At 49.0% G+C, this 15,200-nt stretch overlaps 1 protein-coding gene across 3 annotated transcripts in view; it reads right to left on the bottom strand.

The window, feature by feature from the left end:
• Positions 1-13,673, bottom strand: part of Trpm2 (transient receptor potential cation channel subfamily M member 2) — a 56,597-nt gene extending 42,924 nt beyond the window's left edge. For 2 of the 3 annotated variants that reach the window (XM_028767847.1, XM_028767848.1), the window contains exons 1-4: positions 13,473-13,673; positions 9,372-9,617; positions 8,189-8,277; positions 2,152-2,320 (exon numbers count right to left, since the gene is read on the bottom strand). In XM_028767847.1, the coding sequence (XP_028623680.1) occupies positions 2,152-2,320; positions 8,189-8,277; positions 9,372-9,533 (420 nt within the window). In that variant the 5' untranslated portion in view covers positions 9,534-9,617; positions 13,473-13,673. Of the gene's footprint in view, positions 1-2,151; positions 2,321-8,188; positions 8,278-9,371; positions 9,618-13,472 lie in introns of those variants that run through there. The other variant, XM_028767846.1, reaches the window with a different exon arrangement.
• Positions 13,674-15,200: the final 1,527 nt, after the last annotated feature.

Genomic DNA, 15,200 nt, shown 5'->3' with positions numbered 1-15,200 from the left:
TCCTTCTCCTTCTTCCTCCTTCTTTCTCCTCTTCCTTCTCCCTCCTCTTCCTTCTCCCTCCTCCTCCTTCCCCCTCCCCCCTCCTATCCCGTCTATTCTCTCCCCCCTCTCTTCCTCCCCTCTCCCCCATCCCCTGTGTGTATGTGTGTTCATGTGTTCCGTATGCACTGGGGATGGAACCCGACCGCATACCATGCTAGCCCTGCAGCCCACATCCCATGGCGCACTTTTCCGATTAAGTCAACTGTCTGAGGAGATCCAGCTTGACTAGGATCCATCTGAAGGACCCACGACAGGCAGGATGATAGAGAACATAAAATCCAAAGAGACATTAGGTGTCCCAGAGCAAACAAGACACAGCACAACAACAAAGGACGCTAATGCAGACCACCCTCAAAGGGCTGAGCAGGTGTCCAGGACCAGCCTTCCATGGCTGTCATGGTTTGAACAGGAATAGCCCCCATAGACTCATCGTGTGTTAGAATGCTTGGCCATAGGCAGTGGCACTATTAGGAGGTGTGGCCTTGTTGGAGGAAGTGTGTCATTGTGGGGATGGGCTTTGAGGTTTCCTATGCCTAAGCTCTGCCCAGTGTGGAATCAGGGCCTCCTCTCTGCCTACAGGAGACAGTCTCCTCCTGGCTGCCTTCAGATCAAGATGTAGAACTCTCAGCTCCTTCTCCTGCGCCATGTCTGCCTGGACACTGCCTTGCTTCCCACCATGATGATCATGGACTGAATCTCTGAAACTGTAAACCAACCCCAGTTAAATGTTTTCCCTTATGAGAGTTGTCTTGGTCATGGTGTCTCTTCACAGCAATGGAAACCCCAAGTAAGACAAAGGTGAAACCTAACTTATGTCTCCTACTCTCCTATGTATCTCTCGACCTATCTTGGCCTACCAAGATGCAACCAGCAACCTTACACCCACAGCTTTGAGTTCCTTGAACTCCATCATATCTTCTCCACCATGCTGGACCGTAAGCCAGAATAAACCCTTCCTCTAGAAACTGCCTTTTATTACAGGACAAGCAAGATCACTGGTGGGTTCACACACACTCAGACGGGTCTTCATTGAGGTCAGGACATACCTTATGGTTCTCAACAGGTGTCCCAGTCACTGGTGGAACATGAATACGATCCCCCACCACTAGCTGTCCCTGGCTTGGGAGTGTCTCTGTTACTACCCTTAAGGAAAGGTTAGGAACCTGGCCCGGGGTTCGATTGGCTGCAAACCCAGTCTTGCTCTGCCTGTTATGGCTTTGAACAAGAAATGAGACCTCTCTATGCCTCTCTCCCTTACCTGAGGCCAGGTGACAGGACCTTCTTGTTAAAATATTATATCCGTTGTTCCTTCCCAGTCCTGCTCCTGAAATGATGACTCTGAGACTAAATATTTATTAATAAATGCCTAGGCCACAGGCTTTGGCTCATTCCCCGATGAGCTTGTAACTTACTTAACCCATTTAAACGATTCAATGTCTGCCATGTGGTTAGTCACCTCTCCTTCAGTCTCAGTCTGGTTCTTCACATCTCCTCAGTGTCTTCCTGATGGTTTATCTCCGTCTTCTCGGTCTGTCTCCCGTGGTATCTCTCTTTTATCTCTTACTATTTCCCAGAATCCTCTCTCTTCCTGCCCATGTCCTACCTCAGCTCATTGGCCATCGGCTTTTTTATTGACAGGTGATGTTTATAAGACATTCCTTCTATACCTTTTCCTGTACCTACCTGTCCTATCATCTCCTGTCCCGGGTAGCTTTGTTCAGCCAGCTGCAGTGGCTCCTGCCTCTGCTTCCCACAACGGGCTTTTCCATCTCCCCCTCCCTTCCAGAGACCTCACCCCCACCACACCTGTGCCAGGTCCTGGGTTCCTCTCCCCATTCCCACTGCCCAAGACCCAGACAGACAGTAGACCCTTCAGTGGTAGCTCATATCTCCCTTAGGAAGCCTTACACTCTCCCCTCTGCTCACAAACCTCTTGTTTGCCTGAGCAGTGCCCACCACCCCATGCCATTCCTCTGTGTTTAGTGAACTCCATACACCTAGGCTCCTGACAGCTCCTCAATCTTCTCCCCACCCTGCCCCCCCCACCAGGAAACCTGCTACAGTGTCCCAGAGGTCAACACAGTAAAGGGTGAAAGCGACCGAACCCACCTTCCCCACTTTCTGGCTCAGGCCTGTGAAAACGATGTCACCAAAGGCATCTGTGGGCATCTCGTGGACATGCTTCTTTGGGTCCCACTCCTTGCCCTGGAAGGTGTGAGGTTTGATGGCCACTTCCAAGTGCTGTTCATGGGTGTAGCCACACGCGCACACTACCTTCCTGTGAAGAGACCAAGGGTTGCCACGGGAATGAAATGGCTCTGGTGCTCTCTACAGGGTCATCAGGGGAACCAGAGGAGAGCCAGGATATTCACTTCACCCAGCAGTGACAAGGCACCCCTCCTGGGTGTCAAGGGGGCCATGTGGGCAGTGGGCATGAGGCACCGTTGCCCTCCCTGCCAGAAGGCATCAGCAAGGAACCAAATAGGGATATCCAGTGAGGTCAAAGGAGACATTACGCTAGACTTTGAACTTTCCCTGCATGGCCATGATGAGGTTCTAGAAGTCCCTTCCTCCCTCAGACAGTGTTCAGGACCAGCAAAACTCAAAGGCTAGAAAAATCTTCAGTCATACGGTGCAACTGCTAGGACAGCCACCCACACCAGGATAGCACAGGTGTGGGAGTCATCTGGTAAGGACTTTAAAGCATCCAGGTTAAAAATGCTTCTACGAGCGACTAAAACCACCCTGGATACAAACGGAAGCTTCCAGAAAGACAGAGAGAACAGCAACCAGAACTCTCAGCTCTGTCAAGGGTAATAACTACAAGAGAGAAAAGAAACCAGAATATAAACGCGTAGACACAGAGCCAGTGAGACCTGCAGGGTCATCAAGTCCTAGAGGGAAAAGATAAAACAATCTTATAAAGCTGTGTAAAGAAAGAATTCCCTAAACTTCCTGTTAAGCCCCCCTCGGCTAGCCAGGCTAAGTCTCCATGGATTGAAGGAAATGCCAAAAGTAACCAAGGAACTCAAGGTGTTTGAGCTCAAAGGTGGAGAAAGTATAGCATTTCTTGTCATTGTTATTAAAGCAAATAAAACAGGAGGTGATGTTTACAGTTAGTGCAAGTGACAATAAGTACTGAGAGGGAATGACACCTGGTGTTCTGCCTTATCGTCTTTGGTCATGTGGGAAAAAAAAAAACCAAGAATATTCCTCCTAGGCCTTTGCCTTTCTCTCAGAGACGATGTAGACATGCTAAGAGCATTCACTTCCAGCCTCTTCCCTTATCATGGTTTATGCAATTCTCTCTAGAAGGCCAACTTGTGGGAAGAACAAGAGTAAGTTGTTCTTACCCCATCCAGAGTAAGTTCACAGCCTTCTTACATGGACTCTCACAATTTGCTTAACAAACAAACAAACCTACAGATTCAAGAGTCTGAATGAGCGACAAATTCCGTAAGCCCAGGGGGACACATGCTAAAAAAAAAAAAAATGACACAGTCAAACTTCCAAAACCAAAGAAGAAGAAAAAGCTTGACATCAATGAGACAGACGTGGGACTTGCTGATTGTGAACACACTGTCACTGTCTTCAGACACACCAGAAGAGGCATCGGATCCCCATTACAGATGGTTGTGAGCCACCTTGTGGTTGCTGGGAATCGAACTCAGGACCTCCAGAACAATCAGTGCTCCCTGGCAAGCCTCTTGATTTGGTTGTTTTCATCGGTATGCGTATTTTGCGTGCATGTGTGCCTGGTACAGGCCAGAAGAAGGCATCTGAGTCCCAGGAACTGGAACTAGAGACAGAGATGAGCCACCATGTGGGTCCTAGGAATTGAGTCCTGATATTTTGCTTTTGTGGGTTTTTAAAATTTGTTTATTTATGTATATGAGGACTCTATTTGCATGTATGCCTGCATGACAAAAGAGATCATCAGACAGAAGAGGGAACCAGATTTCATTATAGCTGGTTATGAGCCACCATGTGGTTGCTAGGAATTGAACTCAGGACCTCTGGATGAGCAGCCAGTGCTCTTAACCACTGAGCCATCTCCCCAGCCCAAATTCTAGTACTTTGGAAGAGCAACTGGTGCTCAAAACTGCTAAGCCATCTCTGCAGCCCAATAGAGAGCCACTTGTTTTGCTTCTGCCTCCCAAGTGCTGGAATTAAAGGTATGTACCACCACCACCCAGCTTAAAAACAACATACTTCTTATCAGAAGCCACGGAAACCATAAGGAGATTCAATGCTGAAAGATTAAAAACTACAACCCAGGCCGGGCAGTGGTAGAGCACGCCTTTAAACCCAGCACTTGGGAGGCAGAGGCAGATGGATTTCTGAGTTGGAGGCCAGCCTGGTCTACAGAGTGAGTTCCAGGACAGCCAGGACTACACAGAGAAACCCTGTCTCAGAAAAAAAAAAAAAACCAACCAACCAAACAAACACAAAAACCAAACCTACAACCCGGAATTCTATAGCCAGCAAAACTATCCTTCAAGAATGAAGAAGTGAAGGAATGCTTTTAGCTGAACTACCAATAAGGAGATTTGTCAACAGATGAACAACTCCAAAGAATGGTAAAAGTGGGTGAACGGGGTGGGTATGTTGCTCAGTTGACAGGGTGCTTCCTAGCATGCTCAAAGGCCTGGGTCCAGTCTCCAGCACTGCATGAACCAGGCATAGTGGTGCCCCTGTGACCCAAGTATTCAGGATGGAGAGGCAGAGGGATCTTAAATTCAAGGTCACCCTCAGCTACATAGGGAGTTCAAGGCCAACCTGGGCTATATGAGATCCTGGTGTTTGTTTGTTTATTTGTTTGTCTGTTTTAAATGTCTAATCAAAAGTAAAAGCACAAATGAAGACACTGTGAATACCAGGAGGAGGAACCAGTAGAAAGAGTAACACGACTCAGTACAATCCATTTCTCTTGAGTTTTTAAAACTGTGATGGTTGAACTGGATCAAGCATGGTATTCTCAACAACTGTAAGTGAGGAGCGGTGGAAGGAAGTATTTCTATGTGCTACTGTAACTCTCAGCCTGTCAACACTCCTGGATGAGGACACACTTTGTTATGTAACTTTAATAACCACAGCAGCTACAAAGAAGGTGAACTGAAACAGAAAGAAAACAGAAAACAGAAACAACATGGCAGACTTCAGCCCGAATGCAGCAACAATTTATATTAAATGTGAACAATCTAAATATATCCATTAAAAAGTAGAGACTACACCAGGTATATGCCTTTAGTCCCAGCACTGGGAAGGCAGAGGCAGGAAGATCTGTGAGTCTGAGGGAGGGAGGGAGAGAGAGAGAGAGAGAGAGAGAGAGAGAGAGAGAGAGAGAGAGAGAGAGAGAGAGAGAGAAATGGGATTTAAAAAACAAAGGCTGGAGAGATTAAGAGCACTGACTGCTCTTCTGGAGGTCCTGAGTTCAATTCCCAGCAACAACATGATGGCTCACAACAATCTGTAATGGAGATCCAATGCCCTCTTCTAGTGTGTCTGAAGACAGTGACAGTATGTTCACATACATGAAATTAATTAATTAATTTAAAAACAAAGCAAACAAACAAAAGCAAGGACATAGTTATTATTTACAAAGTATTACTTCAAATATAAACAATTAGAAAATTGCTTAAGAGTAAGAAGTGTCAATGGATCTCAAGGGCTACCTGTCAAAGGGCACAGGCCTCCACTGTGGGTGGTGTGGACCCAGAGGCAAACGACTCCATTCATATGACATTCTCCAAAGGACAGATTTATAGACGTTTTTACGTGAAGATTGGATGACTAGTGGCTAGAGTGAGAGAAATGGTGGAGGTGTGTGTGTGCGTGTGTCTGTGACCAGACAGACCACAGTGGGGAAGTCCAAGGCCATCTCTGTGGGAATGGAGCTGTGTGCATCCTGTGCGAGTGGTTGCACATGCCCCATGGGTGTTGAAAGGACACAAGCTGAGCACTCTGACCGAGACTGAACTCTCACTGTTGATACAGCACCACAGTGATACAGAGCAGAGCTTCCTGTTCTGGGCCAGGATGGGAGAACATCATGGGGATATGAAAGTTCATTTTACCAAAGACAAGAGAGAAAGGAGACAGCTTAGCACTACCTGGTGGCATCCCTGGCATCATTAGGCCAAGATACAACACCCAGGGGTAACTCAGGGGTATGTGAGTCCCTGCCTTCAGCTAATGCTAGCCACAAAGTGAGAGCACACAGTGTTCCTTAAGATCCCTGCAAGCCAAGCCAGTGGTAATGGTGTACACCTTTGGGCCTGATGTATCTTTCCTTTAAAACTGTAATTATTTTCAAATTAAAAGTTGAACACAACCTAGGAGGCAGAGGCAGGTGGATTTCTGAGTTTGAGGCCATAGTGAGTTCCAGGACAGCCAGGGCTATAGAGAGAAACCCTGTCTGGAAAAAAAAAGAAAAAAAAAGTTGAACACAAACACTAAGAGACCAGTACAAAAAGGGAAGAGGCAAGCACGATAGACTGAGCCTTACAAAAGACAGGGTACAGCTGAGGAAAAAAAAAAGATGGAGTCTGGAACCCAGACAAGCAGGAGAAGATGGCCGGGCCAGGAGAAGCAAGCACATCTCCCTTCTACAGCTGAGTTTGGGAGTTTCTGTCTCAATTTCTCCACCATTATCATAAGGGGGGGTTATATTCCCTGCCCCCACCCTAAAAAATCATATAGACCCCCTAGAAGAGACTCTGGGAACTTTTGGCTTGCAGGGATCTTTTTTGTTTTTGTTTTGTTTTGATTTATGTGTGTTTTGTTTTGTTTTGTTTTGTTTTTGTTTTTTTATTTTTTCGAGACAGGGTTTCTCTGTATAGCCCTGGCTGTCCTGGAACTCACTCGTAGACCAGGCTGGCCTCGAACTCAGAAATCCGCCTGCCTCTGCCTCCCAAGTGCTGGGATTAAAGGCGTGCGCCACCACTGCCCAGCTATGTGTGTTTTTTTAAGACAGGGTTTCTCTGTATAGCCTTGGCTGTCCTGGAACTTGCTCTGTAGACCAGACTGGCCTCGAACTAAGAGATCCACCTTTCTCTCTCTGCCTCCTGACTACTGGGATTAAAGGCATATGCCACCAACCACTGGCTTGGCTTGCAGGGATCTTAAGGAACACTGTGTGGTCTCACTTTGTGGTTAGCATTAGTTGAAGGCAGGGACACACATACCCCTGAGTTACCCCTGGGTATTGTATCTTGGCCAAATGAAGCCAAGGATCCCACCAGGCAATGTCAAGTTGTGTCCCTTCTCTCATGTGTTTGGTAAAATAAGCTTCATACTCCCATGGTCTTCTCCATCCTGGCCCAGAACAGAAAGCTGTGCTGTGACAGACAACCCAGAAATTAAAGAATTAGACAGTCTTGGCCCATGAAGGCATAAGAAGAATAACATACTGAGAGGGAGGGAGAGCTCTTGGGAGATACCCACTGCTTCAGAGTCCCCAGTTCTGTCTCATGGCTCCCCATGTTGGAGAACAGTGTCTAAGGGGACTGCATTCCTAGGAACAGGGACGGGATCTCCATTTGTCCCATAGTGCCTCTGACCGACCAACAGGCCGTACCACCCAGGGAACAGAAATAACCAACTGCTTAGAGTGACCATGAATGCCTCCAGTCTGGTCTTAGAGACCATATTGTCGCTGTGGGCTAAGTGAAGGGAGAAAGGACTGCCCAGAGACCTTGCAGCAGTAGGATGTGGCTTTTAAGGACATTGACCTGGGGACTTCCCCAAGGTCCCTATAGTCCCTGGTTCCCTGATTCTTTGGAAATCGAGAGGCTTTCAAGACCTGGTGGGAGCCCTGACCCACCAGGCTTGGTCTGAATGTTGCTGCTACTCAGTCACAGCAAGACTCTGGACAGCTCCCTGGACAGGTCATCTGACCCTCTGCCCTAGGCTGACCTATCTGCAAAGCACATCCCACGCCCCAGGCATGAAAGAGATGGCCTGGACATGTCCCACAAGTGTCTCCTGAGATGAGATGAATAGACTTGGGTATTCTCAGCCTGGCATGGACACCAGATGCTCTTTCCCTGACCCTGGCTGAGGCAGGATGAGTGGGTCCCCTTTACCAGTCACACTGTGCCAGGAGAGATGCCACAGAGACCTTAACTGAAGCCACACCGCTTACCCTGCATCCGAGAGTTTGGAACTTTCCACGAAGTACACACATGCCTTCTTCTTGATGTTCTCGGGAATCCATGAGCTAAGGTTTTCTTGCTGGGAGTTAAAAAGAACATGTTGACATGAACCCATCTACCTCAGGCCTCCCTTAGACATCTCTCTGCTCCCTGACCAGCTGCCATTGAGACACCCAAAGCTACCTCAAAGCTTACAAGCACCCTGGCTGGGGGCTCATACTGGGGTGTGTACCCAGAACACAAGGACGATCCTGTGAATCATTTTCTCTTGGGGATATTTCATGCTCAGTGTGTTTGTCCCCATTACTTTCCTTGGGGGATGGTATAGTATGAAAGGCACATCTTAGCCAGGTGGTGGTGGCACACACCTTTAATTCCAGCACTTGGGAGGCAGAGGCAGGTGGATTTCTGAGTTTGAGGCCAGCCTGAACTACAGAGTGAGTTCCAGGACAGCCAGGGCTACACAGAGAAACCCTGTCTTGAAAAACCAAAAGAAAAAAGAAAAAAAAAGAAAAAGAAAGAAAGAAAGAAAGAAAGAGAGAAAGAAAGAAAGAAAGAGAGAGAAAGAAAGGCACATCTGAGGTGAAAATCTGGCACCTGGCTTTGAAGACACCCTCCAGCCTTCCTGGCCACACACTTTCCACGTACTTTCCACATGATCACTCTGAAGGGGTCTATTCATCCCATTTTTGTCTCCACTCAGAAACTAGACCATAAACCATCTGCTTTAGCAGCAGACCCCAAAGTCTAGGAACAAGATAAGAAAATCCCCCCACTGGAGGAACAGCCTGAAGATAGCCACATGAATGGGAGATATCTTATCTCAGGAGAGGCCATCTGTGCTGGGCAGCCTATTCTGTGGTTAATCATTCATGGTACAGGAATGCAGCCCATCTGGGACATCCCAAGACTCATCGATGAGGCTTTAGATTACCTAACCCTAACAATATAATAATAAAATGTTTACCTATCTTAAGTCTAAGTCACTTTGCTTCTCTAGCTGACCTGCCTGTCTGAGCTGTTCTGAGGCCAGAGGCTGCAGTCTCCAACATCGGATGTTCCTTTCCTGACACAGGCCAAGGTAGCATGAATGGATCACCTAACCAACCAATAGTGACCACTGGGCTGCCTCTGTGGCCTTAGAATGTTGCAGGCTAGCCATCAGAAGCCTACCTTCTCACTGCTGAAGGGGCACAGAAGCCTCCTGCTCTTGCAAAGGCTGCTATTGCTTCGTCGGAGATTGGAGACCATGCCCAGATCAGTGGTCCTCCTGGACTGCACCCCAAAACCCTCCTCTTGCTCAGAGCCTGTTCTTCTCCGGTCCAAGGACTCCATCCTTCACGGCTCCGGATTCACCCAAGGAGAGAGACCTCTAGATACCTTCAGGGAAGTCTCTTCTCATTTGTGAGGCTGGGGGTTCTGAAAAAAAACACCCCAAGAGAGAGGTCCTGAAATACATCTGAAAGAGGAAGATGAAACTGTGGTTCTGAGCGGACACACCCCCCTGTTTCCTCTCTGGAGTCTTCATCTATTTTCCCTTTGCCTGGACATCTCTCCAAGCTTCCAGAGCCCCATCACTTGCCAGAGCCCTTAGACAGTCTACAAGCACACATGTATCTGAGGACCGTCGGAGCCCGTTCCTAATGGGGGCAATCCCAGGTATCTCTGAAACTCCACCACTCTCCGGTTCCCTGACTAAGAACCCAGATCAGTGAAGAGAGACCAATTCCTGTGACTACTACATGCGTTGCAGTTCTGCATCTCGCGATTACAGAAATCAGTGGACCTCTTTCATTTTCCAAAAGGAAAGCAAAAGCCCTTGCCGGCCCACAAAATAGGTTTCTGGGAGTCTCACAATGCTCCATCCTGAGAAGCCTGCCGCTAATGACAGTCAGTCTGTTGGTGCAAACCCTTCCTCCCTGGCTCTGCTTTTGTGGAGGCCACAAAACGCTGCCAGTTTTCTTCAGTTAACAACTAAGGAAAGTGAGCAGGGTGTGGTAAACTAACTGAAAGAGAAATCCAGGCAAAACCAAAGAAACTCCAGATGCTTGAATTACCATCAGATCCTGAGGTCCTCCTGTTAGGAGTGTCAGAAAACCCAATTCCAAAGCCAAAGCCTCCAGCATCCAGCATTAGGGCTGCTGTCCATAGTTGCTAAAATAACAGAATTCACCCCTGTCCTCTGTTCACTGATGGATGAATAAAAAAAAAAAAAAAAACTATGATGAAGATGGGTAGGGACTTTAATCCCAGCACTGGGGAGGTAGAGGCAGGCTAATGTCTGAGTTCAAGGCCAGCCTGGTCTACAATGAGAGTTCCAGGACAGCCAGGGCTACAAACCCTGTCTTGAGAAACACAAACAAACAAAAAAAATCCCAAGGAAACCAAAGGTATTTATTTCTACAGGACTTCCCTGGGCCTGAGATGACCCCCTTACACTGTCCTCTGATGACAGAGGCCCCTCACCCTCCTGCTCCAAAAGGCAAACAGGAGGGGTTTCCAAGGGGCCAAAACTGACCACACACCTCAGTTCCTCCCTGCGCTCAACATCACTTCTCTGGCACCAGTTCCTAAACCTATTCCTCTGCCCAGCTGCTCACCTCCCTGATCTCTCCAGGGCTCTTGGAGCTGAACTGTGGCTACAGATTTTTGGCTTCAGAGAGATGCTCTGGCCCCTCGATCTGCCATTCTCTCCCCAGGCCTAACCCCAGGGCTGTGAGAATAAATACTGGGCTAGCCTCTTGCACAGCTGCAAGAGTCCAGGAGATGGCTTGTCCCTATGCAACTTTTCAGAGCCTTGTCTTATACACTCAGTCGTCTCCCATCTACGGAGAAACAAAGAAGCCCAGTTGACAACAGAAGAAAAGGAACTAATACAGCAGCCAGTGTGGAGAAACCTAGACTAAAGGCAGCCACTGAGAGAGCCTGCCCTCCAGATGCAAGGGGGGCAGTAGGTGTGAGTACACAGTATGAGCGTCTGATGGCTTTGCCTGTCCTAAGGACTCCGAGGTATTTGAATCCAGAGTCACATTCAGACAGCTCTTGTCTCAGCACCGCCACTGGATCTCTGCAGATGCCCTCGAAACCCAGCTGCAAACAGCGCGGAGATGTCCACCCACCTGAGTCCACCACTTCCCTTAGGCCGCACTATGACCTTGGATCAGCCTCTTTCTCTCCCCATCCTCTTCCCAAAAAGAGTAAAAGGCTATAGACAGAGTCAGGAAGACTGATGATGCCCTCAGTGGGGTTTCCTAGCCACTGCCATCTACACGAAGCTTTGCCCACACTAGCTGACAGCTAAAACTCTCCACAAGCAGTTGGCATAGAGGTATGGTGTGTGTGTGTGTGTGTGTGTGGTCCGTGTATGTGTGTGAGTGTGAGTGTGTGGTCCATATGTGTGTGTGTGGTCTGTGTATGTGTATGTATATGAGTGTGAGTGTGTGGTCCATGTGTGTGGTCCGTGTGTGTGTGTGTGTATGTGTGTGGTGAGTGTGTGGTCCATGTGTATGTGTGTGGTCCATGTATGTGTGTGTATGAGTGTGTTTGTGGTTCGTGTGTGGTCCATGTGTGTTTGGGGTGGGGTCTGTGTGTGTGTGTGTGTGTGTGTGTGTGTGTGTGTGTCCAGAGTACTCCAAAGGGAAAAGAATGAATGGACAAACAGACAGAGAGGACTTGTCATAGCCTATACCCTGGATACAACATGGCATCTATAAATGTTTTATCTGGGTCATTAGATCTACCTGCAGAAGACAGCAGGCTGGAACAGAGTAAGACCCCCATGTGGGATGAACCTCCAAATCTGAGCTCTGTACACACACACTGGTATAGACAAGAAAGGGCTCAGATGTGGGGGACGGGGGTGGCACACCTTCCACTATGGCCTCCGACACCTGAGTCCAGCCCCTGCTGAGATAACCCCATTAGGAATGGATGGATACCCAAATCCGATTGGGCTCTGGGGCACATCTTCCAAGTAGCTCAAGACCCCAGGACCCAGTGAGTTTCTGGCCACCACACCCACCCCAGCAAACAAAAGTACCAGAAAACATAAGGGACTTTATTAGGAGGGAGGGCTTATGAGCCCTGGCTGGTGGCTGGGACATGTGGCACCTTCTTTACCTCACTCACTGAAAACTCTGCAGCTCGAAGGCTTCCCGGTAGTGCTTTGCTTGCTCCCAAACATCCTGGACATACCGGCCTGGAAAGCAGGTCGGATGCTATAAACAGCTAAACACAGGAAAGAACACAGAAGCTGATGCCCCCCGGTTCCCTGTCAGTGGCCAGAGCAAGCGCGGAGAGCTGGGATCTACAGCGCGTGGGCACAGATCACACTGGCTGACATTGAGCCTGTGCATGTACTAGCTCCAGTGACTGTCCCGATGCAGCTTAAACCCTGCAGCCTCCCAACACCCCAACTTACGCCTCTATACCAGGACACACCCTCCCCCGACTCAGGCTGAAATCTGCACCAGAGAGCACTCCAGGTCATACCTGCACCCAGGTCAGAGACTTAATCTTTACACTTCTGTCACACTCAAAGGACACTTTAACCCGCGCCCCTGCACCTTGCTCTTCTCATTCCCTCCCCGCCTGAGCCCCTGCAGCCAGTATTCCCTTCCCCCAACTGAACCCCCATTTCCTCTCCAGATACTGGGTCAGCGCCCCTTTACCAGCGCCGCCCGGGTACCTGCTCAGAGGCCGCGCACCCCAGCGTCACACGCGCAGCTGCGCAGGACAGCCTGCCCTCAACCGCATCTCACCGCTAGGCGCAGCCTAAAAGACCCGCCCCGCACTCTGCGTCACTCAGCCTGATTGCGTGGCAGCCGCAACTAAGAACGTGGAGCCAAGCATGTGCTGGGCCTCCTGAGATGCTCCACCTGCGCGTCAGCCTCTTCAAGACACCTAGAAAGGCACTTGCGGTCCCGGGGATCAGATCCTCCACAGAGTGTAGGAAGAGATTTGTATATGCCTTATCTTCAAGCCCTGAACCACGAAAGAGGCAGCCTGGGATAGAGAGGCGGGGAGCCCCTGTTGGACCTGAGCCGACCGGACACACTCCTGCCTCGGTACCCTCCTGTTAAATGTCCCTTACAGCTACCCTCACACTTAGGAGCACCCAAAACCAAAGACAAACTCCAAGGGCAGTCTCAGGGTCCCTCCAAATATGTCACACAACAGAGGGGACAGAAAGAACCAGAAAGATCGATCCTAAATTGAGCCTGCACCAGGGTTAGTTCCAAAGATGCCCACCCTACCCACCCGACCCCCAGTTACCCTGAATATGTTGTGCCTGGTTCCTGAGCGTGATAAAGGTTGTACTGACTCCTGGGAAGATGGTTGAGACTTCCTTCATCCCTAAATCAAACTCTTTCCTCTCCATTCCCAACACCAGTAAGGCGGTGCCCAGCAGAATCCCTGAGCCATCGGCTTCAGTGCCGGGAACGTGGAGAGGACTGGTCTATGTATGACCTCTGATGTAGGTAGTGAGGGATCTGCCCAGGAAGTCGTGTCTAAGCAGCAGCTTCCTTCCTCATTTCTTCCCCAGGATACTAGTTCTCTGTGCAGACCCTGATTCAGCAGGTACTATTGACGGTCCTTCTACGGCTGCTCTGTGGCTTCCCTGCCCTAGATGAGGCAACCAGCCTGCTGAAGTTCACCATACCGACTGACATCTCCCCATGTAGCCACACCAGTCTGGATGGAGCCAGGGCAAAGATGTACTGTTTTCAGGGACAGTACTCATGAAATGTTGTTAGGAATGATGCCACAGGTCGAGCGGGCTGTCTCTCCTCCAGAACTGTGGCAAGGCGGGTCACAGGCTGGACAAACGTGCATGTGGTCACTGGTGCAGTGACTCTGCTCTCTTAGGCTGCATGCTGCGCGGGTACCCAGATGGCTTCCCTGTCCACTGCTTAGTTCCCAGAGACTGACAACTAGGGCTCACGGAATGGTAGATTAGAGAACGAGCTGCGACTCCCAGGAGAGATACCCAGACCCATCGTAACAGGTAAGGAAGTGATACCCCGCCCCCATGCTGTCTGCGCATGCTCCTTCCCTAAGACATCTCATTAACTGAAATCACCATGAACAGTTAATATTTCATAAGACAGTAATTGCAGCATGGCCAGCTGATAAGCGGACTGGCCTCTGGTTCCAAGTAGCCCAGTCCCCCTGTGGGGACATCATCTAAGGTGAACCGGCCAGTGAACTGTGCATGCCCATGAAGTGTCTGGGCTGTGTGGCCCCAAGTGGTTTCTTCTCTTCTAGAGAAGAACCACAGGTTACAGGAAGGCCACATCGCGTCTTCCAAGATACATTACAATGGCATTTATGAAATATCCATCCATAAAAAAATGATGGGCACCATCCATAAAACTCAGATGCAGCGTGTGCTGACCTCGCCAGAAAGTCGCCTCACTTCTGACGAAGGAAATATTCAGCACAAGAAGTTTTTTAATTTTTTTTAAAAGGACATTATGCCCAAGATTTAAAAAGTCCCTGCTTTCGTAGCAAAAAAGAAAACCACAGAAACGTGGTGATCTGATGGCTCTCTGCATGGGACTTATGAGTGAGAAACGCAACAAAGGAAGCTGCAGAAGGAGAAGTCTTAGCACTGAGCACCGGGACTGGCTCTACAGAGCACAGTAACTACTCTGTCCCGGTGCTGACACTGCCTTTGTATTAGGAAGAGCCAACTAGAGGGTCTGTTAGTGGACCTGCATGGCTGTGTGAAGAAAAAAAAAACAAACTTTATTTACAAAAACAGGCAGAGGGCCAGATTTGGATGAGGTTCAGGCTCAAGAGTGCCAGAAACATTGTAACAAAACTCGGTGGTGGAAAGACATTGTAGAAAGTTGTAAGAAAAGCAGCTGGCGTCACCCTGAGAACCGCCCACTCACTGTCCACTCATTTCATCCTGTGGAATGCTACTGCGGGTACAACATCATCCTGAGAGCTGAGTTGACCCCAGGGCCCAAAAGCTCGGACAACATTTTGAATGAA

The sequence above is a fragment of the Grammomys surdaster genome, unplaced genomic scaffold (assembly GCF_004785775.1).
Source record: "Grammomys surdaster isolate TR1022 unplaced genomic scaffold, NIH_TR_1.0 183, whole genome shotgun sequence".
NCBI lineage: Eukaryota > Metazoa > Chordata > Mammalia > Rodentia > Muridae > Grammomys > Grammomys surdaster.
Note: the sequence above shows the minus strand (reverse complement) of the source record. Positions and strands in the feature narration are given on the sequence as shown.